The 26015-nt window shown below is 38.5% G+C and overlaps 5 protein-coding genes across 5 annotated transcripts; 3 read left to right on the forward strand and 2 right to left on the reverse strand.

Annotated features, from left to right (window-relative positions):
• Positions 1 to 3051: 3051 nt before the first annotated feature.
• Positions 3052 to 9118, reverse strand: LOC142625601 (aspartyl protease family protein 1-like). Its single transcript, XM_075799254.1, has 10 exons — positions 8565 to 9118; positions 8325 to 8469; positions 5581 to 5816; positions 4752 to 4976; positions 4495 to 4630; positions 4336 to 4409; positions 4140 to 4251; positions 4003 to 4063; positions 3444 to 3515; positions 3052 to 3336 (listed from the first exon to the last, which is right to left on the reverse strand). Exons 1-10 carry the CDS (start codon positions 8894 to 8896, stop codon positions 3173 to 3175), a joined length of 1557 nt encoding a protein of 518 aa, XP_075655369.1. The 5' UTR covers positions 8897 to 9118; the 3' UTR covers positions 3052 to 3172.
• Positions 9119 to 17585: 8467 nt separating this feature from the next.
• LOC142625513 (uncharacterized) lies at positions 17586 to 19016 on the reverse strand. The gene is made up of 2 exons (XM_075799153.1): positions 18630 to 19016; positions 17586 to 18158 (listed from the first exon to the last, which is right to left on the reverse strand). The coding sequence occupies exons 1-2, from the start codon at positions 19014 to 19016 to the stop codon at positions 17586 to 17588; spliced, it is 960 nt and encodes a 319-aa protein (XP_075655268.1).
• Positions 19017 to 20617: 1601 nt separating this feature from the next.
• On the forward strand, positions 20618 to 21832 carry LOC142625514 (uncharacterized). Its single transcript, XM_075799154.1, has 2 exons — positions 20618 to 20923; positions 21011 to 21832. The coding sequence occupies exons 1-2, from the start codon at positions 20618 to 20620 to the stop codon at positions 21830 to 21832; spliced, it is 1128 nt and encodes a 375-aa protein (XP_075655269.1).
• A 2808-nt stretch (positions 21833 to 24640) lies between these two features.
• On the forward strand, positions 24641 to 25399 carry LOC142625515 (uncharacterized). Its single transcript, XM_075799155.1, has one exon. It carries the CDS (start codon positions 24641 to 24643, stop codon positions 25397 to 25399), a length of 759 nt encoding a protein of 252 aa, XP_075655270.1.
• A 144-nt stretch (positions 25400 to 25543) lies between these two features.
• Positions 25544 to 25912, forward strand: LOC142625516 (uncharacterized). Its single transcript, XM_075799156.1, has one exon. The coding sequence runs from the start codon at positions 25544 to 25546 to the stop codon at positions 25910 to 25912; it is 369 nt and encodes a 122-aa protein (XP_075655271.1).
• Positions 25913 to 26015: the final 103 nt, after the last annotated feature.

Below are 26015 nucleotides of genomic sequence, written 5' to 3' on the forward strand. Positions count from 1 at the left end.
AATTGGCGATTGCACCAGGAGAAAGACTCTCTTTGGGCCAGGGTGTTATCTCACAAATATTCTGGTACAAGGGGGCAAAACCTCCTTAAGCCCCGGTCTTGTTCATCCACATGGGTAGCTATTAAGAAGGGTGAGTCAGTATCTAAGAATGTCATGAAATGGATAGCAGGGAAGAATAGTGATCTCTCATTTTAGTATGACAAATGGTTGGGTGATGGCACACTAAGAAGTCTGATTGTAGGCCCTTCCCAAAGAGGGGAGGAGCATCTTCTTCTGAAAGATATTGTTAAGCATAATTTTTGGAATTTAGGAGGCGTGTCCTTTTCTCTTCCTAATCACTTAAGCCAAAAAATTAAAGCTACTCCTTTTCCGATAACAGCAGCAAGTGTTGACCAAATAGCTTGGGCCTCTTCTCCCAATGGTGAATTTGATCTTAAGGAAGCTTACAAATTGGCTTGTATAGCAAATGATTGTCCCCGTGATCTTCCTTTTGTTGGTGCCTTGGTCTGGAAAGCAAACACCTTCCCTAAAGTTAGGTGTTTTTTATGGCAATGCTTTACACAGGAGCATACCTGTAAGAGAAGTCCTATCTGCAAGAGGGATAAACATTTCTTCCCTCTTTCCACTGTGTAATGATGCAATTGAATCTATTATTCACACTTTGAGAGATTGCCCCCAAGCCCGAATCTTTTGGGACTCACTTCTCCCTCTTGAACATCGCAGTTGGTTCTACAATATGAATCTCGAGGATTGGCTTCATACCAATTGTGCTTTGAATCTAGCTTCCACATCGGGCATTAGCTGGGGTATTATACTTCCATTTGGTGTATGGAGTTTATGGCTTCGGCGTAACAAATTAGTGTTTGGAAATAATCCCAACCATAAACCTCTCATGACAGAAACTCTTGCCAAAGTTGTTGAGTTTGCTTTTTTCGGTGCCCATACGAAGGTGAGATGCTCCACAACACCAATCCAGGTTCTGTAGAATGCCTTTCCAGACAATTGGTTTAAGTTGAACTCTGACGGCTCCTTCATGGGAAATTTGGGTAGAGTAGGTGGAAGAGGAATTATTTATGACTCTAAGGGAGATTGGGTGAGTGGTGATGCTAGAGCAATTGAGTATACTACCAGTGTGGCGGCGGAGTTATGGGCTCTTCGTGATGGGATTAATCTATGCACTGATTTAAACTTGGAAAATGTTATAATTGAACTTGATGCTAAGCTTGTGGTGGATTTGCTTATGAAAGATGAGAGGAGTTCAAATGGTAATGAAGTTATTATTGCTGACTGTAAGGAAGGTTTGAAGAGGATACCAAGGGTCAAAATTCAGCATTGCTTTAGGGAAGCTAATAAATGCGCCGACACGCTTGCTAGAAGAGGTGCTGCTAGTCCACATGATTTTTTTTTGTTTTTCAATTCCCCTCAGCTGATGGGGCCTTGTTGGCTAGTCTTGATGCAGTTGGAACATTGTATGAGCGTTTTTGCTCTGATGTATCTGTTAGTTAGTTTTGTTTAATGTTTAATGCCTGATTACCACAAAAAAAAAAAGAATAATTGTACCACACACTATTTCACTACTTTTTATTATAATTCTGACATGATAGATTATGAGTGGTTGCTTATTTTTTTTTTTGTTGATACAAGATAGAATTCTACTCCAGCCTAATCTAAGTGTATATGTGTGTGAAGCTCTCTCTTGGAGACTTGAATCCCGGCTCTTGCCCTCCACACCCCACAAGCACTTATACTTGTGGAGTGACTATCGCACCAAGGGTGTGCGGTGGTCGTGGTCGCTTATTACTTAGGCATGGACCTACTATTTTTTTTCCGCTACTCATACTTTTTCACATCACAATTGTGGCAAAGAAGTTGTGATTTTATATTTTCTCTAAAAGGAAAAGAAATTGGAGTAGAAAATACTTACTACACAAGTGGAAAACTAATGTTTAAGGTGCAAAGTGTAATTGAGAGTATAATTTAGGGTGTTAAAATGTAATTTCTTATTTGTTTTTAAGAGATATGGAAGAGGGGTAATTATGTCTTTTTACGTTATGCCATCCAACATAATGATAGAATTGACGGTATGGTGTAAAGTGTAACATAGTTTAAGTGCTAATCATGTATTTTGAAAGTTTATGATACAAACTATAATTTTGGGTATAGTTTAGGGTGAAAATATGTCATTTTTCCTAATTTAAATTGAGGAATCATATTATCGAAGAATTCCAAACCATGCAGGGCAGCAAACAAGTTGAAATTCAGCAAGGTATAACTTGCATGGATTGACCAACATACTTTTAGACTTCAAACAACCGGTGGAGTTGATGAAAGGCATTTCAAAGGTTAAGTTAATGGAAAGAAAAATATTAGAATAATGGGATTTAGAGTGCATTCCTTCATTTATGATTTAGATGGATATTTATAGCATTCTTTGAGTTATAGATTGTGATCAAAGCCCTTAAAACTGAGAAGGTTCTAGCAGTACATTATCCCCTGCAGTTGACTGAGGGGCTGTTCTCTTAGTGTAAGATAATGGTTTGCCTTGTTTCTTTTAAAGGAACTTTGTTTAAGGTTAGGGATTCTCTACTACTAAGTCCAACACATTGCTGACCAAGGTCAGGGACCTTGCCCTTTGGGTTTTTGACAACATCGGTTTAAACAGATTGAGATCAAGTGCAACACTAGTTTTCAATGGCTGAGATTAAGAGTTTAAAAAAAAAACTTTCATTCTCAACAATTAAATAAAAAATGTTAAAAAAGTTAAAAGTGAAAAATTTTGTGAGAGGAATGAGAGTAATTACACTGAATCCTAATCCTGGTTTGATCACACTTGTTCGGATACTAATCAATGCTCTAAAGTGCGTTTCTTGGTAGGGTGAAGTGGGGTCACCACATGGACCTGGTTTTGGGCCAAACCTACTAGGGCCGGATCTGGAAATGCTTATCTAACAACTCTCAATTGACAAAACCAAAAAAAAAAAAAAATTTGTACATGTACATAAAAGTTATTATTGAAAATTATAGTTTTTTCAAACATTTAGTCCAAATGGATTCAAGTGGCAAGAAAATTAGCAAGCTATCAATGCTTCCAATTTCTTTTAAATTAACTATAAATTAAGTACAAATAATGATACAAGGGTCAAGAAAGTCTAGCCAATTAATAACAAGAATATTAAACAATGGCAAAGAATGAAACAAGAAGTATCACGAGTGTGTAAGTAAAAGCCTTCAACTTGGATAAATGACTAGATGGCGCTGTGGATTTTGGATTGCCAGCAAGAGCAGGAGATTGTGATGGGGTGGTAGGTGAAGTTTGCGAATTCAAATCATTGTAACCTGTGGTCACCAAATCTCTTTATTGTCACATTAAAAATTCACTAGGAGAAGGAAAAATTGAATTGTATATTGAAATTCAATATAAAGAAAAAGACGAACTAACTCACAATTAGATGCCTTCCAACCCAGAACCATCTTATCATGGTTGAAAACTATGCGATAACCAGTCATGAAGTTTTCTGGATGAAAATAAATTGATTCAAATTAGAAATGTAAAACTTTCAACTCAAACATGTTAAGAAGCATAGTGACTAAAAAAATATATGGCACCATTAAAGTCCAGGTAACGATTTTCTCAAAATGTAATTTAGCAATTCAAGCTTCTTCAATAAGGCCATGATTAAATGAAAACCATGTTTGTTATTTCTTTTGCACTGCAACCAACCATGACTAGCCTCCTGCTAAATAGGTTTTTTGGCATATAGTGTATTAACCATACTTTGAAAAAATTGGTTTAGCTAGGAAGTGATCACTAAATTCTAAGGGTGAAAATAGTAATGAATTTAAAATTTTAATTTCCCACTTTTAACAGACTTGTACACAAGATGATCCAAATTTGTAGATCTAACCTATATATATATTCACCCAAAAGCTGTAATCACTCAAAATTTTGAAATGATTGAAAAACATAAATTTTGAAATGATTATATATACACACACACTTACGTCCTATGATGTTTATGCCTTCATCACTTTGGAGAAGACCCAAGCAATATAAATATCCAGCCTGCAAACCATAACATCAATTTCAGCATAACTCAACTAGAAACAATATGTTAAAGCACTAATAAGTGATACCACACCTGAGTAGAGATCAATACTGTTGGATCAGTGACAAAATATTGGTCTCCACCTTTCATTGTAAGATTCACTGTAGGTGCCGTATAACTGATCATGTATTGTGTTTGATTTGCACTAAAAATAAAGTGGATCTAATTAGTGCTTTAGAGTTGGAAGGAGAAAACAAATACACAATAAGAATAAATTTTCTTCAAATACCTTAAATAATAACAGTATTCAAAGGGGATTTGGGAATTTGATGGATATCGTTTTTCTGTGACTTGGGAATTGAACTGCAAAGAAAATAGATCATATACATTCATTTTTCATAAGATGAAGTTTTAATGATGTATAAAACTTATAATTTAAATCACTTACACTCTCAGAAATAAATGTATAAGCTGGGTCACTTAATTGTGTAATTGATGTACCGGAGTCAAAGATTGCATTGAACTCCATCTGAGAAACATTCACTCCTATGTTTATTTGAGTGATAGTGATGTTATAAGTAGGACTGGTAACAAGTTTCCAAGTGCAATTAGCATGAGGTTCTGGTCAAAGATAATCTTATTGATAAACTAAATATTAGATAACCTTGTTATCAACATTTAAAATATTGAGAAGTTACAACTTACAATAGTGGTTCAGCAGTGAATGGTGTTTCTTTTTGGTCCGAGGTGCCATTATCTCCAAAATTTATTCTCCCAATTACATCAGATCCAAAACACATGGAAAAAGAATTTGGACCTAGCCCATTTCTTGCTAAGGTGCTTGGAACAGATATGTTATTAAGACCAAGCCCAATTAGACCGTTTGGTGCTGCTCCCTCTAGAAAAATACCAGTCTCATTTTTACCACAACTGAAGCAAAATAAAAGGGTTGGATTACATGGGGTTAGCAAGAAGCAACTTCAATGAATTAGAACAGATCTTACCAAGAGGTATTAACAAGAAGCAATTTTAACGAATTAGAAAGTAATGCTTGCCCACCAATGATGAGTTAAAAAATTGATGACCATATTAAAGACATTAATTTTTTCTAGTGATCTCTCTGAGCCCTCAAAATGTTTTTGATATCATGAAAATTCCAAGCATAACCTGCCTTCATTATGGGAATTTTTAAAACTTTTTACATTAATTAATTCTATTTTCGCACAAAAGAGACTTTTATTGAATTAGTCAGCTTGAGGCCATAAAACACCTTGTTAACCCTTACAAATCATTATACTTACTTGAGGAGGAAAAGAGCCTATACCAAACTCCAAATTTATCATCGAAATGATCTAATATATTTTCCGAAATATCAACTATACCATAAATTTTTGTCATTTTTACCTAACAATTATTTATTATCCAGTTTTTTTTTAAAATTGATATTGGATATGATATAAAATCAATATGATTTTCACTTGAAAGAATATTTCTTCCAAAGATTTTGGTAGGAAAGCAATGAAAAATAACCTACCCCAAAGTAACTAGAGCATCAACAGCTTTTGATTGACCATCATCTGTAATTAAGTGCAAAACATCCTCTACCAAAATCCCAGAAGTTGAAGTGTCATTTGAAGCATAGGCATAATTATAAGCACAATCACTATTGGCTGAGAGACACTGATTTGAACTGCACAAGTAATTGCTACCACAAGGAACACTTTTGCTTGTTGATGATGCATTAGGACTGTAGATGTTAAGGTTTACTACCTGCTTGATAAGAGGATAAGTAAGTGTTGTTGCATTTTGATATTAAAATGAGAAAATATAATTTTGATTTTGATTGATTGAATTAGAAAAAAAGCACAACTTAATTTCATGTGTTAATAAAGTTTTATTGGGAAGTTATTGTTTCGGTAAATAACTTATTCCCCACATTAATAAAGAAATAATTTGAATTAATTTATAATTGATGATGTTATAGGACTTTAAACAAGTGTTTGATGCAAGAAATGGGTCAATTCCACATATGTGCGTCTAAAGAGGAGGCGGGGGCCTTCTAAATTTACCGCCCTAATGGGGAGCAATAGCTTAATACGCCAGTTAGGGAAATACCCCTTGGGGTTGGGCACCTATTTTAGTACAAGAAAGGGCAATCTATTTATATCCTAGCAAAAACTTGTTTCAAAGCCCCTTTTTTACCATTAGCAAAAACTTGTTTCAATTGCATATCATAAGGAATTCAAATAGGGGGGAGGTCAAGGTATTAGGTTGTTATATATTGGAAGAGAGAAGTTAACATATATAATTTTTTGTGTGCAAATTGCATTTTTTTTATTTATTATTTTTTTAACATTGATAGTTCAAGATTAGGAGATTTAACTCTAGAGTCTAGAATGTCTTTATTAAAAATATTAAAAAGTGTCAGCCAATTAAGTTATAAGATTCTTGACTAATTGCATAGGGTTTAAATCTCTTAAGAGTGTAGGATTTCCATGCCTCTTTAGAGACTATTTTGTCTCAATTCCATTTACTCTTCTAATTTTAAAACTAATGTTTTATACTTTTATCAACAATTTTGAGGAGATTCAATAAAGCTAATTCCTTAGAAGCCTAATTAAAATATTGGAGAATTTAAAGATAGTTCGTTTCAATAAATGCGAATGGACATGTGCTAACTATTTAAGAGAATTTACATTAGTTTTGTAAAAAAAAAAAACTCTACATTTTCCTTAAACAACTCTTAAAATCTTTCACATCAGTTTATATATAATTGTGTAAAATCCATCTATGGCTATAATAACTATGTAAATTTATATTGGTACTATTCATTTTACATTTAATTTTTTACTTTGTTTTTATGTATTCCGAAGATGAAGAAAGATAGTAGATGATAATTATTATATGTGAAGAATGAGAAATAATTAAAAAAAATTGATATTTTAATGAAATAGTGTTTAGAATAAATAATCTAATATGAGTATTTTTGGAAAGTGATTATGTTATGTGAAATAGAAAAAAATTGGTTCTTATATTAAAACAAACCAAATAAGATGTACTTGCAATATGATAGAACAATTATCGGTATTATCTCTTGAATTGTGGATCATGTTGTTGTTGTTGTTATTATTATTATTCCATTGTAAAGAAAATTGGGAAATTTTTATTGAGGAAATATGATATTGAAGAGGCAAGTACAAGAATTTTATATGTAGCTAATCATTTGTATCGCTTTCAAATGGTGGATGAAAAGTCCATTTATGTACCAAACTCAAGACTACTTCTAAATTATTGTGGCAGGTATGAAGATTGGGGACAACATCACTATGGGCTATGGCTGATAATATTTACAAACTACCATTATTATAAAGAGAATTCCGATCTTATCATAAACAAAGAAGATATTTTTAAAGTTACTGATCACGGGCATTTGCGTAGAGGACAAAGTTCGAGGTCAATATAGACTCTAATGATATAATAGCGATATGGATATCTATGTATCTAACCACTAAGTAGAAAATTATAACTTGCCTAAAGTAGTTTTCCTACACATGCTTAATTGAACCAAAACAATTAAAATTACAAAATTTTCCTGCTAATCAAATAAGAATCTCCTCAAATTGAGTATATAATTGGTTAAATTCTGCTATATATGATGCCATTAATTTTCACCTATATTAACTAATTTGATTTTGGATTGTAGATCCATTTTGGTGCAATCATTAAAGGTAACACTTAGACATATTTTTCAAGAGGCTATCGATGTGTGGATGGTTTGGCACGTACGTAGGTCAGCTCAAATATATAATTGTTTATGACAATTCTCTCTCTCTCTCTCTCTCTCTCTCTTAGTGGAATGACTAAAAGACTCTCATATATGTGTTTAAAATTGTTAAGTTAGTTTAACAAATCTATTTATTTATTTTTAATTATAAATTGACTCAATAATTTTAAACAGGTGAGAGTCTTTTAGTGAAATGATGAACAAAAATACTGCATAATTTCCGGTTAATATAGAGACACGTTGGATTTTTCTAATTCTAGTGTTTGTATTTAAGTCTTTTTGAATTCTTTACCCACTTTTATCTTCTTTAATTGTCATCCCCTTTTATGCAAATTAAAGTCAAAATAAACAAACATAATTTATAGAAGAAAAAGGTATCACTATCACACAATAAATAATTCTAGATAGGAGTTGAAGTAAATATTAAATTAAAAGATGAAAGTTCCACAACGATACCAAAAGCAAATAAAGTAAATAAAAAAGCTATATATTACCTGTCCAGATGATGTCTTTAAGCCAGCTACGCAAGTATTGCTATTCAAACAATCGCATGGTAGCCAGAACAAATCACTGCCTGTGTCCAATGCTACCAAATATGACAAACTCGGTGTCCCCACAGAAACATTAGCATAATACAAACTGAAATATCAAACACCATTTTTTTAACAAGTCAGTTTCCAGAAAATTAAGGAACAGGAAGAACTCAAAAAAAAGATTATGAGGATCAAATATACCTTCCAAAATTGTTGAGGAATAAGGTTTCGTTTCCATTGGCGAAAGTGAGTGGCGACTGGTTGTTACTGGCGGCGAGGTGGCGGCCCTTGATTATGTGGTCTCGATGAGCAATAGCAGCATAGTACTCTACGCTACCTTTCTCTGGAAGCCCATCAAAACCCAGAATTTGCTTAACCGGATCGGAGAACCGGTGGTGGATGTCGAACCCAAATGATCCCAACCCATAACAGGTCCAGGAACTCAAACCCAGTAGCAACAATACCAATAGTTGTATGTGTGATCCGGAAGTCAGTGAATATGAACAAGTAGTAGAGGTGCAAGCACAAGCCATTGCTTAGTTAGCTTTTTTTTAAAGACTTGGGGGTCTCGTAAACTTGAAGCATGAAAATGAAGAGTTTTGGTTTTATATGTAGGGAGAGGAAGTTGAAACGTTCTCATCAGAAGATGGGGGATATAGATAGTCGTAGAGAGAGAGAGAGAGAGAGAGAGAGAGAGAGAGAGAGAGCTATCTATCGACGCCACGGCAGTGGGTGAAAGTCAAATGATAGTTGCTAGAGGGAGGTGGAAACCGCGGGTGTTTTATTTATAAATTCAGCGGTCAAAGTGTTTGTTTTATAATTTTATTGGTAGGATGAAGTGTGAGTCACCACGCGGATTTGGTTTTTGGGCCAAACCTCTGCTTGGGTTGGATTTGGAAATGCTTATCCAACGAATATTCAATTGACAAAACCGAACAATACTAATGTTCACACACTCAAAAAATTACTTGAAACTACAGATTTTTCAAACATTTAGTCCAAACGAACCCAGATGCCAAGAAAATTTGCAAACTATTGATGGTTATAATTTCTTTTGAGTTTACTTTAAATTCAATACAAATAATGATACAAGGCTTGAGAAAGTCTCGCCAAATAAAAAGACTATAAAACAATGGTAAAGAATGAAACAAAAATAAATTAAGTATCATGAGTACGTAAGTAAATTAATATACATCACCAAGAAAGTCCAGTTCACGACTAGAGGTTATATATTGGAGAATAGGATTTTCGTGCCTCAGTTGGATACTGACTAGAGGTTATATACTGGCTAAGAGAAGTTAAAGAAAGATTCTATTGGAGTATAGGATTTTCGTGCCTCAGTTGAAGACTATTTTGACTCTATTCCATTTACTTCGTAATTTTAAAACTAATGTTTTTGTACCTTGCAAACAATTTTTAAGAGATTTAATAAAGGTTAGAAACCTAATGACAATTTTGGATATCACAACAAACGCTTCAATTTAAAGGTAACCCATCTTAACAAAACCTTTCTAAATAAGCCTTGTTAAATTATTTTATTTATTATATATATATATATATATATATATATATATATATATATATATATATATATATTCTCTCAGAAGAATCCAAATATAGGTCTCTACATGCAATATAATAGAACACTAACTTCATGCCCATTTTATTTATTTTTTAAAAAGGAGTACAAAATGGATGAACAATTGTTGGTATTATCTTGACGTGTGGATCCTGTTTATCTATATATATATATATATATATATAAAACTGAAAACTCTGAAACTCCCATAATTTTTCACATCATCATTTTAATTTATAAAAAAATTAAATTTTTTAAACTAAATACCGAGAGAGTCCTAACAGGAGTCTCTCTCTTTTTTCCTTAATTCTAAAGTTTTTTTTTTTTACGTGAATCTTTCTTTTTTCTTTTCTTGAAACCTAAAGTGAGTCCTTTAATAAAATAAAAAAAATTCTAACGTGACATCATCATTTTAATTTATAAAAAAATTTTAATTTTTGAAACTAAATAGTGAGAGAATCCTAACAGAAATCTCTCTCTTTTTTTCCTTGATCCTAATTTTTTTATGTGAATCTTTATTTTTTCTTTTTTTGAAACCTAAAGTGAGTCTTTTAAAAAAATAAAAAATTCTAACGTGACATCATCATTTTAATTTATAAAAAAAATTTAATTTTTCAAATTAAATAGTGAGAGGATCCTAACAGGAGCCTCTCTCTTTTTTCCTCAATCCTTTTTTTTTTTTTACTTGAATCTTTCATTTTTCTTTTTTTGAAACCTAAAGTTAGTCATTTTAAAAAAAATATTCTAACATGAGGTCTAATTAAAAAAAAATTATAATTATTTTTTTAATCCTAATTCTAACCTAAGTATCTAAAAAAGTCAAAATTTTTAGTTTTATATTAACTGGCATTATGCTCGTGTGATGCACGACTTAATCAAAATTTATATGTAAATAATTTTTTTATGAATTTACTTAAAATAAATAATAAAAACAAATGAATATTTTACTTTTAAATTATATAATGAATGCATGTTGTGTGAAATTAAAGTATCATAAAATGCATATATATATATATATATATATATATATATATATATATATATATATATATATATATATAATTGAATGGAAGATGGTGGAGGTACCTAAAATATATATATATATATATATATATATATATATAAATTGAATGGAAGATGGTGGAGGTACCTAAAATATATATATATATATATATATATATATATATATATATATATATATATATGTAAGTGCACAATCGTACTTGGACCCAAAAGAGAATGTTGGGCTCAGGCCCAATGAGCCTTATACAATGTAATTTGTAGAGTATGGGTTTGAAATCTAGGTTCGGGATGTTGGAGGTTTGATTAGCAAGCTAGAATGTTACAATCTGTGCAAGTGGTAAACGAATATGACAAATAGATCTCCTCGGACGTAAGTCGAGGACGATTTGTATAAATATTCTCTTTCTAGGCCAGAGTTTACAATTCTTAGTTCTTCTTTCAGTTTTCGAGCACTCCCTCCTCTATTTCCTCTCTCGTCTCCTTATATACTTCTTCCTCTTCACTGTTCACCCACGTGTCATATAAATCTTTCTCTTAGATACTTGTCCCATCCACCACCTTCTTTGAAATCCTTAAATAACAGCAGCCAGGTTCCATTTTATTGTTCAGAGGTCATTTTCCATTAATACGGTCAGGGAGGTAGATGCAGGGTCTTTAATGTGGAGGCAGCTGCTTTTTCCCTAGATATTTCTATCACATCCTTGCGTCTAGAGGGTGCTTGGATCACCCTCTTACCCATCAGTTTTTTCAGAATTCTGCCTTTAACCTTCTTGGCAAGTCCCAGGGTCATTGCCGGGCCAGTCCGAGGAGACATTCCACCTCGGATAACTCCTCGGCCATTTATAGTGCATACTGACTTGTAGGCCTGGAGGCCTTAACCAAAAACAAACTGATACCTGTCAATAAAGCCCAAAGCCCAAATGTTTATTCGGGAATTTTTACCCCCCCACAATAGCCCCTCAAAACTTTATTTTTCCCTCCCATTCGAGGAGAAAGATAGAGTTTTGAACCAAACAGTACATATTCCACACGCTTTGTAGACCGCCACATGTGTGTGGGTCTTTTCGTTCCCTGAAAATGCCTTCTGACACTTCGAAACCCGGAACGCGCGCATTTATGGCCGCAAGTTACATCCTATTACCCATGTTCGACGGTAAGATGAACATCCAACGGTACAGGTTGGCCCTGAGATTTTGAGCGGGACAAATTCAATTTCGAGGCCGCCTCCTACACGTCAAAACGCTTGGAAACCCGCGCCTTCATTCACTTCTGCAGAAATCAATCGTATCAAAGTATCAATCATCACCTTTTCTCTCCAGAAATTTGTGGAGAACCGCATAACCAACTCCAGTAAGTTTTTGCTTTTCTTTATTCCTTCCTTCTCGGATTCTATCCTCAGCTCCCCTCTAAACTTCTTTCTTCTTTAAACTCGCATTTTCGCTTCTCTTAGATGGGTAGATTTAAGTGCCTGGTTGATACCGACGCCGGTATGGAAGGGTTTAGAGCCAAGTACCATATTCCCAACGATGAAGGTCTAAAGTATTGCCCAATAGAAGCCATAGGCGACGCTAGGAAAACGGGAGAAGTCATCATTCCAATGATTGCCTTCATAGAAGGTGGATTGACTCTCCCTATGAGAAATGTGACCAGGGAATACCTTTGCAGCCACAGGTTATGCCCAGACCAGTGCGCACCCAACGTGTTTAGGGTCTTAGGTAGTGTAGACGCTCTGAACGAGCAAATGGGCCTAAACCTCACATGGCACGACGTTGCCTTTATGTACGAGTGCCACAAACTTAAAAACGTAGGATATTACATCAAATCACGGTCCAGCATAGTCAGGCTGATCTCCTGTCTGCCTAAATCCAACAAGGGCATGAAGGACGACTACCTCATCGCCTCAGGGAACTGGCATGACGGCCCTCACTGCCCAGTCGTATGGGGAGATCTAGGTGTGACTCCTTAGGAGCTAAATTCCTTAACCGGTGATTCGATCCCATCGCCTTTATTGCTTTAATCCTTATTGCACATTATTACTTCTAGTCTTCACTTTTATCACTGATCTGACCATGTTTGTCCTTTCGAATGTCTCTTCTTGCAGATAAACAACACGTACGCCCACGCCTGAGCTTCTGCAACGTTGCCGACTCAAATCGCGTCCTCCATTCAGAAGTCTTCGTGAGTGAAGATTTATAAGTGAGAGTAGCACATTTGATATTAGGATACGATCCTATATCATCGGACTTTCAAGAGATAGAAAACGCAATTATCGCGGGGGATAAGCGACATAGAAGGATAAACGTTGCACGACCAGGCTTCCTCTCCGACCACGATCTTCCCGACGATCCCACCATCATTCTATACACACGCCCAATTGCAGCAATTCCCCTCTCAGCGCACTCCCAGACAACTTCCGTCCCAGAAGAGCAAGCGTCCTCGCCACACTCGTTGGACGAGGAGATAGAACAGTTTCAACTCGAGGACGTCAAAAGGCCTCGAGAAAACCCGTTTATCATTCTCTCGGACGAGGAGGACGAGCCCACCGAGACTTCGGGGATAGAAGGTTTGATAGTCGCTTGCGCTGACTCTAGCTCCGAAGAAGAAGAGATGGACGTCTTGAAGGGACTAATGCAAAAGAGGGGCGAGAGAGTCTCCAAAAAGGGGGCAGGTGGGTCGCAGGTCCCTCCGTCCTTGCCTCCACCCCCTCCTCCGTCCGATCTGAAGCCTCTTGTTACGGAGACTAGGAAGAAAAGGAAGGGTGAGGAGGAGGAGGTTGATGGGGAGCGACAGAAGAAACAGAAACAACAATAACAACAGCCCCAGCAACAAAGACCTGACAAGGGCAAGGGACATGCCTCGTCAGTGGAAAGTGGGGAGATCAGAGACGTTGCCGAGGTGTGCCGTGCACAGGCTAACTGGTCTCCCGAGCTTAAGTTGGACGGGGCACCAATCCCTTGCCAGTCCAACATTAGGATGTTCCAACATGGCCATGCCCTCCACCTGGCCGATGCCTTGGAACGTCCTCTCCTGCTGCCCAGGGACATGGAGGCCCTAGATAAGATGACTCAGTCCCAGCTGTTCCTTTCGCTAAAAATGGACTTGGGCTTGGTAAGTATTTAAATCTTATCTTCATCTTTTTGTAGAAGACCTTTTTATACGTTTGATATTTTGATATCTTGTCACAGGCCGTCTAGGAAGTCTTTGTTGCCGAGAAGTGGGTGGAGGATTCTCGGAAGAAGGCTGGGCTTGAACTGGAGCTTTGGCTGGAGACCGAGAAGTCCCCTAGGTCAGGCCCTTGCCCAAAATGAGAAGCTCACCACACAGCTGGTGGAGCTAAAAAGGGAAAGGGACGGTGCCGAGGCCAGCTTGAAGACGATGCAGACCTAGGTGGAGGGGCAATGCAAGCTTCTTCGTCAGAAGGATGAAGAGTTATCCAAAGCTCAGCAGGATCACTTCAACTTGAAGAAAGAGTTTGCCAAGATGAAGGACGAGGCCCGCACCTTCAAGGACTCGCTGGAGGCCGCGAAGAAGGCTGCTTACAAGGAAGGGGTAGCGGCGACAAAAGAACAGCTGACAGAGGAGTTCGCCACGCTGTGCCGAGAATACTGCCAGCAAGTTTGGGGGGAAGCCTTGAATGTAGCAGGGGTTCCTTCAACTGCCGAGCTGAGGAAGCCCGAGAACATTTGGCTTCCCCTAGACATACAGGAGATAGAAGAGCTTCCTCCTGTTGCCCTTACTCCTGAGACAGCTTCTTCCATGCCCCCTCCTGTGATCCCAGAGCCCGTTCCTGCTCCTACAAAACCTACGAGTTCCAACAAAGAGAAGGAACAGGGTGAAGGTGCTGAGAAGGTCATGGGCCAAAGCTCCGGGGCTATCGTCCCTCCACCAGTGCCAACAAACAAAGGAAAACAAGCCCAATCCTCTTTTGAGATGGAGCTGAAGAGCACTGAAGCGACCGGCACTTCCAAGCGGGACCCTCTTTCAAAAGCTTAAGGCCGAGCCTAGGACTTTTCCCCCCCTATTTTTTTTGTTATGTAACAAAGACTTTCTTTGTAATATATATCAGAAGCAATTAATGAAAGACTGTCTTGTTTAATCTTCATTTGACTTGTACTTTTTTTGCTATAAGATTTCTCATCAGCACAAACAAAAAAGAATGAGTGGAACAACCAACTCCGCTTTCAATATTTGAACCATCATAACTTTAAATAACAGTACACATGCTTAGCTTATATCTTACAAATTATGCCTCAAGAATATAACATGTGAGACACACTGAGGCACAACTAAAAACCTGACTTAGAATCCAAGGACTTGACATAAATAAAATTTGGCTTAATGATAAGTACGATGTCAATTTGTACAAGGTAGATGGGCCGAGAGCAATACATATCCACATTCCCACTTGATACTTAGAATTTGTAACCTAAAAATGTTAATTTCAACAAAGTAGAAGGTCCATGGACCCGGTATAACTAAGGTTCTGTTTAACAAATGATAAGACATCAATTTCCACAAGGTATGTGGTCTGAGGACCATGCATCACCAAGTTTCTGTTTGATACTTAAAAATTGTAACTTAAGATGTTAATTTTCCCAAAGTAGAAGGTCTATGGACCCGGCATAACTAAGGTTCTGTTTAACAAATGATAAGACATCAATTTCCACAAGGTATGTGGTCCGAAGACCATGCATCACCAAGTTTCTGTTTGATACTTAAAAATTGTAACTTAAGATGTTAATTTTCCCAAAGTAGAAGGTCTGTGGACCCGGCATAACTAAGGTTCTATTTAACAAATGATAAGACATCAATTTCCACAAGGTATGTGGTCCGAGGACCATGCATCACCAAGTTTCTGTTTGATACTTAAAAATTGTAAGAAAAAAACCCAAGTACATATTGATAATTTGACCAACGAACGACAAAAGTGCTTTTTATTAGTAATAATACCTTCGAAGGTTGTTTACATTCCAGGGGCGTTGTACAATTTTTTCATCTAGATCAGCTAGTCGATATGACCCTATGCCTGCTACAGAGATGATCCGGTAGGGTCCTTCCCAATTTGGTCCTAGCTTTCCCCAAGCTGGGTTTTTGGCGGTACCCACAACCTTTCTTAACACCAGATCCCCTGGTGCTAGTGGCCTTAGCCTCACATGGGCATCATGCTCGCGTTTAAGCTTCTGCTGATAATAAGCCATTTGGACCATAGCGGCCTCTCGCCGTTCCTCACCCAGATCCAGGCTCTTCTCTAGGAGGTTGTTGTTATTTTCTGGACTAAAAGAACTCGTCCTTAGTGTGGGGAAACCAGATTCTAAAGGTATCACTGCCTCGGCCCCATAAGTCATAGAGAATGGTGTTTCTCCAGTGGATCTGCACGGAGTAGTTCGATACGTCCATAAAACATGTGGTAGCTCCTCTACCCATCTACCCTTCGCGTCATCCAGCCTCTTCTTAAGTCCCTTATCATCTTGTCTATACCATCACAAACTTTGTTAGGGAGGGCATGACATTGCATGTAATAATCCGCAATAGGTGCAGCAGATGTTTTAGCCAAAACAAGTTTCCCAGCTCTTGAAAGAAGCTTGGTTTTCCAACCAGAGAGTTTGCTTTGAATTTTCTCCATGACAAAATTGAAAGTATTGCCCACTTTGCCTTCGTGTAAGATAGGGAATCCCAAGTATTTACCTAGGTTGGTGGTTGCATGGATGCCCAATCTTCTACAAACAATTCTCTTTCTTCTCCTAGTAACATTCAGAGAGAAGAAAATTTTGGATTTTCCATGGTTCACGTTCTGCCCTGCCAAGTTGCAGAAATTGTTTAATACCTCAAGGATTGCTTCACAATTCATAGTATTTGCCTTAGCAAACAACATGAGGTCATCTGCAAAGAAAACATGCGAAAACTTGGGCCATTCCTAGAAGCTCTGACCTTATCCCATCTCTTATCTTCACACATCTTAGTGATTTAGGCACCTAAGAATTCCATGCACAACAGGAATAGGTAAGGGGAAATAGGATCGCCTTGGCGGATTCCTCTCGAGGGTTGGAAAGGTTCAAGTTTACTCCCATTGAAGAGGAGAGAGGATGAAGTTGTAGAGACACAACTCATAATTAACTTGGTGACATTCTCCGGAAAACCAAAGTGTTCAAGAATCATTTTAATGAAACTTTACTCAAGGCGGTCATAAGCCTTTTCAAGGTCTATCTTCACCACCATGTATCCATCCTTATTCTTTCTCTTCCTAAGGGAATATATGAGCTCTTGGGAAATTATGACATTATCTGAACCTCTCCTCCCTTCAAGAAGGCAGCTTGCATAGGGGAGATAAGGGAGGGCAGAAGGGGTCTCAATCTCTTGACAAGAATTTTTGAAACAATTTTGTACACAGTGTTACATAGACTTATGGGTCTATAATGACTAACAGTCTTAGGGCTAAGCTGTTTTGGGATAAGAGCAATTAAAGTTTGATTGAGGTATTCTAGGACTTTTTGATTTGCAAAGATCTCTTTCACCTCTCTCCTAACCGACTCACCCACCAATAGCCAGAATCTCTGAAAAAATCTTGCATGCATCCCATCACTACCCGGAGCTTTATATAGCTTCATAGACTTAAGGGCAGTTTAGATCTCTAAGTCTGAAGGCATGTGGGCCATATTTATTGCTTCTTCTTCGCTTAGCTTCCCACACCAATCAGACTCCCATGGCTGGTTCAGAGGGTAGGTGGTTTGATCAGTTTGATAAAGCTTTTTAAAATTTGAGATGAAGATCTCCTTAACTTCCTCAACATTATGCACCCATTCACCCTCATCATTTTGAATGCTGGTAATCCTGTTTTTGCTTCTTCTGGTCATAGTAGACATGTGGAAGTAGGCCGTGTTTCTTTCCCCAAAAATGGTCCAATTGGTTCTAGACTTCATGGCCCAAATTTCTTCCTCAAGTTGAAGTATGAGGTTATACTCCTTAGACAGCAGGTCTTGAAGGTTAATCAGAAAGTTATTGGGATTGTTGGCAAGAGCTCTTTGAGTGCCCAGCAATCTAGCCAATAATTGTTTCTTCTTAGCAAACACATTTCCAAACACTTCCTTATTCCACCGTTGGGCTCTAGAGGTGAAGTTTTTGATAGCACCATCCATGTCTGAATCCTTACCTGCCCAGGCCTCCCTCACAATGGCAGGAAAGTCAGCGTGGCTAAGCTAAATAGATTGAAACCTAAAGGGCATATTAGATGCATTACCCATGTTGGGACATAAATTAAGGAGGAGAGGGCAATGGTCTAAATTTACTCTAGCCAGGTGGGTGACATTTGCTTCTGGGAATAGAGCCTTCCATTATGGGTTGGCCCAACATCTATCCAACCTACATTGAATTAAACCCCCTAATTCCCTTTTGTTGGACCAGGTGAATTTTGGCCCAGAGAAACCCAAATCCATCATGTGGCAATCATTCATGCAGTCTTGGATAGCCCTCACCCTTCTTTGGCAAATAGGATTACCCCCAAGCTTCTCTTCTTCACTAATTACCTTATTAAAGTCTCCCATTAGAGTCCAGGGTAAGTCATGGAGATTAGCTAACAATTTAAGATTTTCCCATAGCATACATCTTTTAGCCAACCTAGGACTAGCATATATAAGACTAATAAGCCAGTTAGAGGTTTGGGATCTTACCCGGATGATGGCATGAATTTCCTGTTCTGTTGCAGCCAAAACATCCACCTGCACTAGGTCTGGGCGCCACAGCAACCAGCTACCTCCTGCAAAGCCAATAGTATCAGCCATAGCAGCTCCTTCAAAAGGCAAAGTCTCAATGATTTCCTCGGCTCTAGCTCCACTAAGCCTTGTTTCAGTAATCACCATAATAATTGGTGAGTGCCATTCTACCAAGTCCATCACTGTTTTCCTGAATTGGGGTTTCATTGCACCCCTGCAATTCCATATCAATATATTCATAATTTTATATGGGGTTATGGACGAATTGAAGTGCACTCTAGAGGAGCAATCCTCCGTGTCCCTCAATCTCCATGCCTCCATCAGCACAGACCCCACCTCCAGCATCTCTCGAAATAGAGTTGTTGAGTTGTTAAAGAGCAATCAATGACTCGAAAAAAAAAATTTGTAATGAGCAAGAAATATTATCTGGGGACTATTTATTATTACAACTAACCACTTTTTATTTTATTTTATTTTATGGGATAATGCCTATTTTCTTGATTGTGGAACCTTGTTCTCTAGAGTTTTTTTTATTTTTTATTTTTTATATAATTATTATCTGAATGTGCTGTAATTTTTCTGAAAAAGTTGGCATCAAGTTTTCATTTATCATGGCCTCAATCAAAACACAAATTAAAATATAGTTTTTAATGTTCTCACTTGTGTGATGTGATATATTCAACTTATCATTCTTATTTTCCACTATCACATATAAAATGTCAATGTTAGATTCTTGATCCTTAATCTAAACGTTTTGTTACAAGTTGTTAGTGTTATATAACTTATATTGACAAATTCCATGATATAAGTGTCAACGAGAGTTGTGTTTAATTTGATACAAGTTGTTAGTGTTATATAACCTATATTGATAAATTCCAAGAGCCTATATAAGCGTCAACGAGGGTTGTTGTGCATGTAATTTAGGTAAAAGTACATGTAATGAGCTGCTTGAACATGTTGAAGATCTAGAAACTTGCTCAAGCAATTATTAAAGTCAGTCAGAACTTAATTCGCAAGCTAGATTATGGGAACCAACAATCCTAGTTTACTCGAAGACTAATTGAATCTCAACTTTCACCTAGGAAAAGTCTCTAACTTGCGTAATTATTGACGAATATCAAGTGGAGATTGTCTAGATGAGAGACAATCTTAACCACATTCAAGTCAAGAATGAGAGCAAGGGCAAGACCCCGTCGTCATACGTGATTCATTAAAGATGCAAATAAATGCACTCAGGACAGCTGATAAGCAATGAGTGCGCCGGAACAGTTACAAGAGCAATGATGACCCAATGTTCATCCATTACATCTTACATGGAATCATCATTGTCAATTAATGCTACGTTTCTCTTAGGAGAAAAAGGCTCAGAGTAGCATTAACATACATAACTGCACCAACCCAAGGCAAACTATAAAATGGAGGATAGAACTCAAGTAAAGACACTTGAAAATCTAGAGATACACTTGTGAGAGAATTTGTTGAAAGCCATTTAGCTGACGTTGACATCAGAGTATTCTTAACTGGCACCACGCCGGTGAAACCTCCCCTACCTTTCTTCTTTTGATTATAGGTATCGAAGCTCGTCCATTGACACTGGCAAAGTCAATCTTTGGCTTCATCACTTTGACTACGTTTTGTGGGAAACACGTTGTTTATGAGTTGATTCATTCTCAAGCCATCTTGCTCCTATCGATAAAGCTCCTGTCGCTTGATGGACTCCACACTAGCACCACCTCCAAATCTTGTGATGATGGCTCAACAGATTTAGGCTCTGATAGCAATGTGCAAGAGCTAATGAAGTAGAACGCGAAGAGTTGAAGTGCCGAGCCCGTCCAGAAGGTAGTAATGCTTTGTACCACTAACATAGCCGTAGCAGACATGATGAGGAAGCAAGCAGCCCTGGAAACAGCAAGGGAAAGGATACAACAAAAGACACCGGGCAGTCCATGCATGATAATGATCACTTGATGAAGAGCTTACGAAGGGAGCTTGACGAAGTGAAGAATGCCATGAAGGGGAAGACAATGATGAACCTTGATGGCATGCTCAAACGAACAGACTCACCTTTCACAGCCAGTGTTTTGGAATGCCCTCTGCCTCCAAAGTTTCTTTTTCCACAGCTAGAGTTCTATGATGGCACGAAGGACCCTCTTGACCATATAGGGGCCTTCAAGACTATCTTGAACCTCCAACAAACCTCGGACAAAGTTATCTGCAGATCTTTTCTTGTTACCCTCAGAGGGACTGCTAGGGTATGGTTTAGTAAGCTGCCAGTGTCTTTAATAGCAAATTTCGAAGAGCTTAGTGACTAATTTGTCTGCTATTTCAATGGGGGACAGCGTCACAAAAGGCCAACCTCTTACTTGCTAATAGTAAGGCAGTTGGAAGGGAAAAGCCTAAGGGATTATGTGAAATGTTTCAACAAGGCTATGTTGGAGATTGATGAAGCTGATGACCAGGTGATAATGACGACCTTCCAGGCCGGACTCAACAACCCTGATCTCGTCTTTTCGTTGGGGAAGACGCCGCCAACCTTTATGAAGAATCTCCTGTTTAAAGCTCAGAAGTACATAAGCGGTGAGGATGCCCTTACTGCGAAGGGGCTAACGAGAAAGCAAAAGAAGGAAGAACCTGGTGATTCTCATGGTAAGAAGAAGGATCCTAAAGACTCATATTCAGAGACTAAGGCCAGTAAGATCAGCTTTGATGCCCCGAAGAAGAAAATGAACTTCACCCCATTAGTAATGCCTTCAGATAAAATCCTGATGCAGATTAAGGACGAACCAGGGCTAAAATGGCCCAAGCCGTTAAGCACGTCTTCCAGGAAGCATGACCTGAAGAAATACTGTCGTTTTCACAAGGATCATGACCATTACACTGACGAATGTCGTGATTTGAAAGAACATATAGAAGAATTGATTCAACGGGGAAAACTCCAAAAGTTCATCAAGAGAGATCATAATCCTTGGGCGCGGACTGACGACAAGCCTCATGACGATGCCAAGGATGATGGACGGGATCATCCCAAGCAAGTCATGGGTGAAATACGAATGATAGCAGGAGGAACTGTATCAGGAGGGTCGTACAAGTCTTTGAAGAAGACTTATCATAGGCAAATCAACAACGTCCACATCAAGCATCCATCTCCAAAGTGTCGATGATCAGAGAGTGACGACATCATATTCTCTGAACGGGATGTGAGTGGGATTAAACAACCCCACGATGATCCACTTGTCATTATGCTAGAAATTGAAGGTTTCAACACAAGGAGAGTATTGGTTAACAATGGGAGCTTCGCAGATATAATGTATATGATGGTCTACCAGTTGAGGTTAGACCCAAAGAGGCTTAGACCTTTCAAATCCCTGTTGGTTAGCTTTAGTGGAGATCGAATCTATCCAAAAGGTATCATTTCATTGTCAGTCACGACAAGAACGCATCCAGCCCAGGTAACTAAACAAGTTGATTTTCTGATCATTGACTGCCTATCGACCTATAATGTCATTCTGGGACGGCCTACACTGAATCGGCTTAAGGTCGTAACCTCGACCTATTGCCTGAAGATGAAGTTTCTAACCCCGCACGGGGTAGGACAGAAAAGTAGGGACCAACTTTTGGCTAGAGAGTGTTACCAAGCGGTGTTAGCCTCAAGAGAAAACCATACCTGGGTGGTAGAATATGTGAACCTAGTGGAAGGAGACGTTACCAAGGTTACAAAGGTAGGAGCATGACTTGACCTGGACCTGAAGGACAGGATCATGAAGTTCCTGAAACAGAATCTAGATATTTTCACCTAGACTTATAATGATATGCCGGGTATAGACAACACAGTGATAGAACATAAGTTGAATGTCGATCCCACCAGAAAGCCCGTCCAGCAGAAGCGACGAGTTTTTGCTCCTGAAAAGAATAAAGCTATTGTGGAAGAAGTAGAGAAGCTTTTGACTGCTGGGTTCATTAGGGAAGTCTACTATCCTGAATGGTTAGCCAACATTGTCATGGTGAAGAAGTCCAATGGGAAATGGCGCATGTGCATTGACTTTACAGATCTCAATTGTGCTTGCCCAAAGGATAGTTTTCCACTTCCCAAGATCGATCAGCTAGTAGATTCAACAGCTGGCCATGAGCTGCTAACCTTCATGGATGCATTCTCAGGCTATAACCAAATCTGCATGAACGAAGAAGACCAGGAGAAAACAGCCTTTGTTACTAGCCAGGGGTTATACTGCTACAAGGTTATGCCATTTGGCCTGAAGAATGCAGGAACGACTTACCAGAGGCTGGTGAACCTGATGTTTAGCAAGCAGATTGGAAAAAATATGGAAGTTTATGTGGATGACATGCTTGTAAAAATCAGGAAAGCAGAGTCGCATTTGGACAGCCTCAAGGAAACTTTCGACACATTGAGGAAGTATCGGATGAGGTTGAATCCGATGAAGTACACATTTGGGGTCTCATCAGGCAAGTTCCTGGGGTTCATGGTCTCACAACGAGGCATAGAGGCCAATCTAGAGAAGGTCAAAGCTATATTAAAAATGACCTCCCCAAGAAGTGTGAAGGAGGTATAGAGGCTGACAGGAGGAGTGGCAGCTTTGATCAGGTTCATCTCTAGAGCCATAGACAAATGGCTCCCGTTTTTCAAAACATTGAAGCAAGATTTTCAATGGACAGAGGAATGTGAAGAAGCTTTCCAGGCTCTCGAAGACTACCTGTCCAAACCACCCTTCCTGATCCCGTCCGTTGAAGGGGAAGATTTATTCCTATATTTTGCCATTTCCCAAACAGCTGTGAGCTCAACACTGGTTCTTGAAGAGCTCAGGATTCAGAAGCCAATTTGTTACACAAGTCAGGCTTTCTAAGGCACAGAAGCAAGATACCCAAGGATAGAAAAGTTAGCCTTTGCGCTAATCGTCGCGTCAAGGAAGCTCCGTCCCTATTTTCAGGCAGACACGATATTAGTTATGATGGACCAACTGATAGGCCAAAAATATATTGACCCCTTGTGATGAATTAACCAATTAATTAGCCAAGTAAATTAATTAGGTTCAATTACATGTAATGAGCGTGGCAGCAAAATCACCAAATAACTAAATGCAGCGGAGATTAAATTTGACAAGGTGATTTGTTTATGAATGGGGAAAACTTCTGAGGCAAAAACCTCACCAGGTGATTTTAAGGTCACCACTCCCGAGAATCCAATATTATCAAAACAAACGATTACAAGTAAAGGAATCCCAGTACCTTATACCAACCTAAAGTTGAACCCTTACCTCAATACTTAATTGGACTTGTTCTATAGTGACAATCTCTCCCTTGTATTGCACGGCTCCTAGTACGTGACTAACCAATTGTGCGGATCCCAGTACGTGACTTCAATCACCAACTTGAGAAGGATGTTGGTTGCAAAGTTCTTCTGCTCTTCAACACATAAAGATCACGAAGTTGCTTGGTCACAAAACCCTATGATGTACAAACACAGCAGCTTCTTCAAGAACTAAGGAAAACTAAGTTTTCGGTCACACTTGAGGAATTATGCTCTCATGCAATTGTGCTCTCCGTTGTGTAACTTGATATGGATGTTTAGGGATGTGAGAAAAGAAAACCCAAACACATAATCACGAATTGGATGAAAAATAGTCCAGAAAAATTGAGTTTCATAAATCTCGACAGATACCCTAGCTGTCGAGCTACTATTGAGCCACGAGCTAGAACATCTCTTTAATTCTCGAGAGATGCTAGCTGTCGAGCTTTAATGAATAACACTTTTCACACTTAAATCTTGGACAGACTTGCATGGCTTTAACACTTGATCTTGAAACAAGATTTCTTGAAGCATTAAACACATCCTAGATCTACCCAATTAAAAGTAAAGTGTGTTTTGTCAAAGGATTAGCCAATTACATAAAATGTTGACATATTTTCCTAACATTCAATCACATATGTCCTAACACCAACCCTTACGCAAGGCGATGGGAAGACCAGACGCAGCAGGGAGAATGGTCCAATGGGCGGTGGAGTTATGTCAATTTGATGTTGATTATAGGCCCAAAACGACAATCAAGACCCAAGCATTGGCGCACTTTGTCGCCGAATTTACTATGGCTGATCAAGATCCAGAATTAGATTACTGGACGGTGTATACAGATGGGTCTTCAGCATCAGGCATGGGCGGAGTAGGAGTGGTCCATTTATCCCCTAAGAAAGACATTCTCAGGTACGGGGTCCAGCTTCAATTCCCAGCGACGAATAACGAAGTAGAGTACGAAGTTGTCCTAATGGGCTTGAGGATTGCAAAAGCCTTGGGTGCAAGAAACTTAAAGCTAAACTCTGATTCCAAGCTTGTGGTAGGACAGATAACCAACGAATATGAGGTCAAGGAGGACAGGATGAAAAGGTACTTAACATTGACTAATCAGTTAGTTTCTAACTTTGATGATGTCAAGATCACTCAGGTACTAAGGGAGGAAAACTTAAAATCGGACGAAGTTGCTAGGCTGGCATCATTAAACACCAATGAAGGACGACCTAGATTGTACATGGAAGTGCAGCACCTCCCAAGCATTGAGGGGTTTGACGTGAACTACATTCAATCAGTAGAAGGCTGGATGGACCCAATAATCACGTACATCAAGGATGGTAACCTCCCTGCAGATCACTCAGAAGCCAGGAAAGTCAAGATAAGGTCGTCCAGATTCACCATCTTGAACGACGAGCTCTACAAGAGGTGATTTTCACAACCCTACTTAAAGTGCCTCAATCTAGAAGATGCCGAGTATGTGCTAAGAGAGATCCACGAAGGAGTTTGTGGAAATCACTCTGGACCACGATCACTCGTTGGATAGGTTGCTTATGTAGGAAATTTCTGGCCAACCATGCAAAAAGATGCAGCTCAGGTCGTCCAGAGATGTGACAAGTGCCAACGGTTTGGAAACGTGCAGCATGTCCCAGCAGAGCACTTAACTAACATCACCTCACCATGGCCATTCTCCACATGGGGAATCGACATAATGGGCCCCCTGCCCCTTGGTAAGAAGCAGGTAAAATTTCTAGTCATCGCTATTGATTATTTCACGAAGTGGGTGGAAGCAAAGCCTTTGGCAGTTATAACGGAAGCCAAGATACAACACTTGGTGTGGAAAAACCTTGTCTGTCGATTTGGAATTCCACGGTCATCATCTCCGATAATGGACGACAATTTGATAGCCACAAGTTCAGGGATTTTTGCAAGGAACTGGGGATAAGAAATCACTATTCTTCCCCTGGACATCCATAGGAAAATGGCCAGATTGAAGTCACAAATCGGACTTTGCTCAAACTGATCAAAACCTAACTTGAGGGGGCAAA

The sequence above is a fragment of the Castanea sativa genome, chromosome 2 (assembly GCF_040712315.1).
Source record: "Castanea sativa cultivar Marrone di Chiusa Pesio chromosome 2, ASM4071231v1".
Lineage (NCBI taxonomy): Eukaryota > Viridiplantae > Streptophyta > Magnoliopsida > Fagales > Fagaceae > Castanea > Castanea sativa.

Excerpts from the sequence above, each read along its gene's own strand:
- LOC142625601 (XM_075799254.1), bottom strand. The coding sequence starts at position 8,896 with ATGGCTTGTGCTTGCACCTCTACTACTTGTTCATATTCACTGACTTCC. Across the intron at positions 5,817-8,324 it reads TAAAGACATCATCTGGACAG|GTAGTAAACCTTAACATCTA; the intron begins GTAATATATAGC and ends CTTATCAAGCAG. Across the intron at positions 4,977-5,580 it reads GATGCTCTAGTTACTTTGGG|TTGTGGTAAAAATGAGACTG; the intron begins GTAGGTTATTTT and ends ATTTTGCTTCAG.
- LOC142625513 (XM_075799153.1), bottom strand. The coding sequence starts at position 19,016 with ATGCTGGAGGTGGGGTCTGTGCTGATGGAGGCATGGAGATTGAGGGAC. Across the intron at positions 18,159-18,629 it reads AAATTCATGCCATCATCCGG|CTTAGCCACGCTGACTTTCC; the intron begins GTAAGATCCCAA and ends CAATCTATTTAG.
- LOC142625514 (XM_075799154.1), top strand. The coding sequence starts at position 20,618 with ATGCATGATAATGATCACTTGATGAAGAGCTTACGAAGGGAGCTTGAC. Across the intron at positions 20,924-21,010 it reads CCCTCAGAGGGACTGCTAGG|CGTCACAAAAGGCCAACCTC; the intron begins GTATGGTTTAGT and ends AATGGGGGACAG.
- LOC142625515 (XM_075799155.1), top strand. The coding sequence starts at position 24,641 with ATGGGAAGACCAGACGCAGCAGGGAGAATGGTCCAATGGGCGGTGGAG.
- LOC142625516 (XM_075799156.1), top strand. The coding sequence starts at position 25,544 with ATGCAAAAAGATGCAGCTCAGGTCGTCCAGAGATGTGACAAGTGCCAA.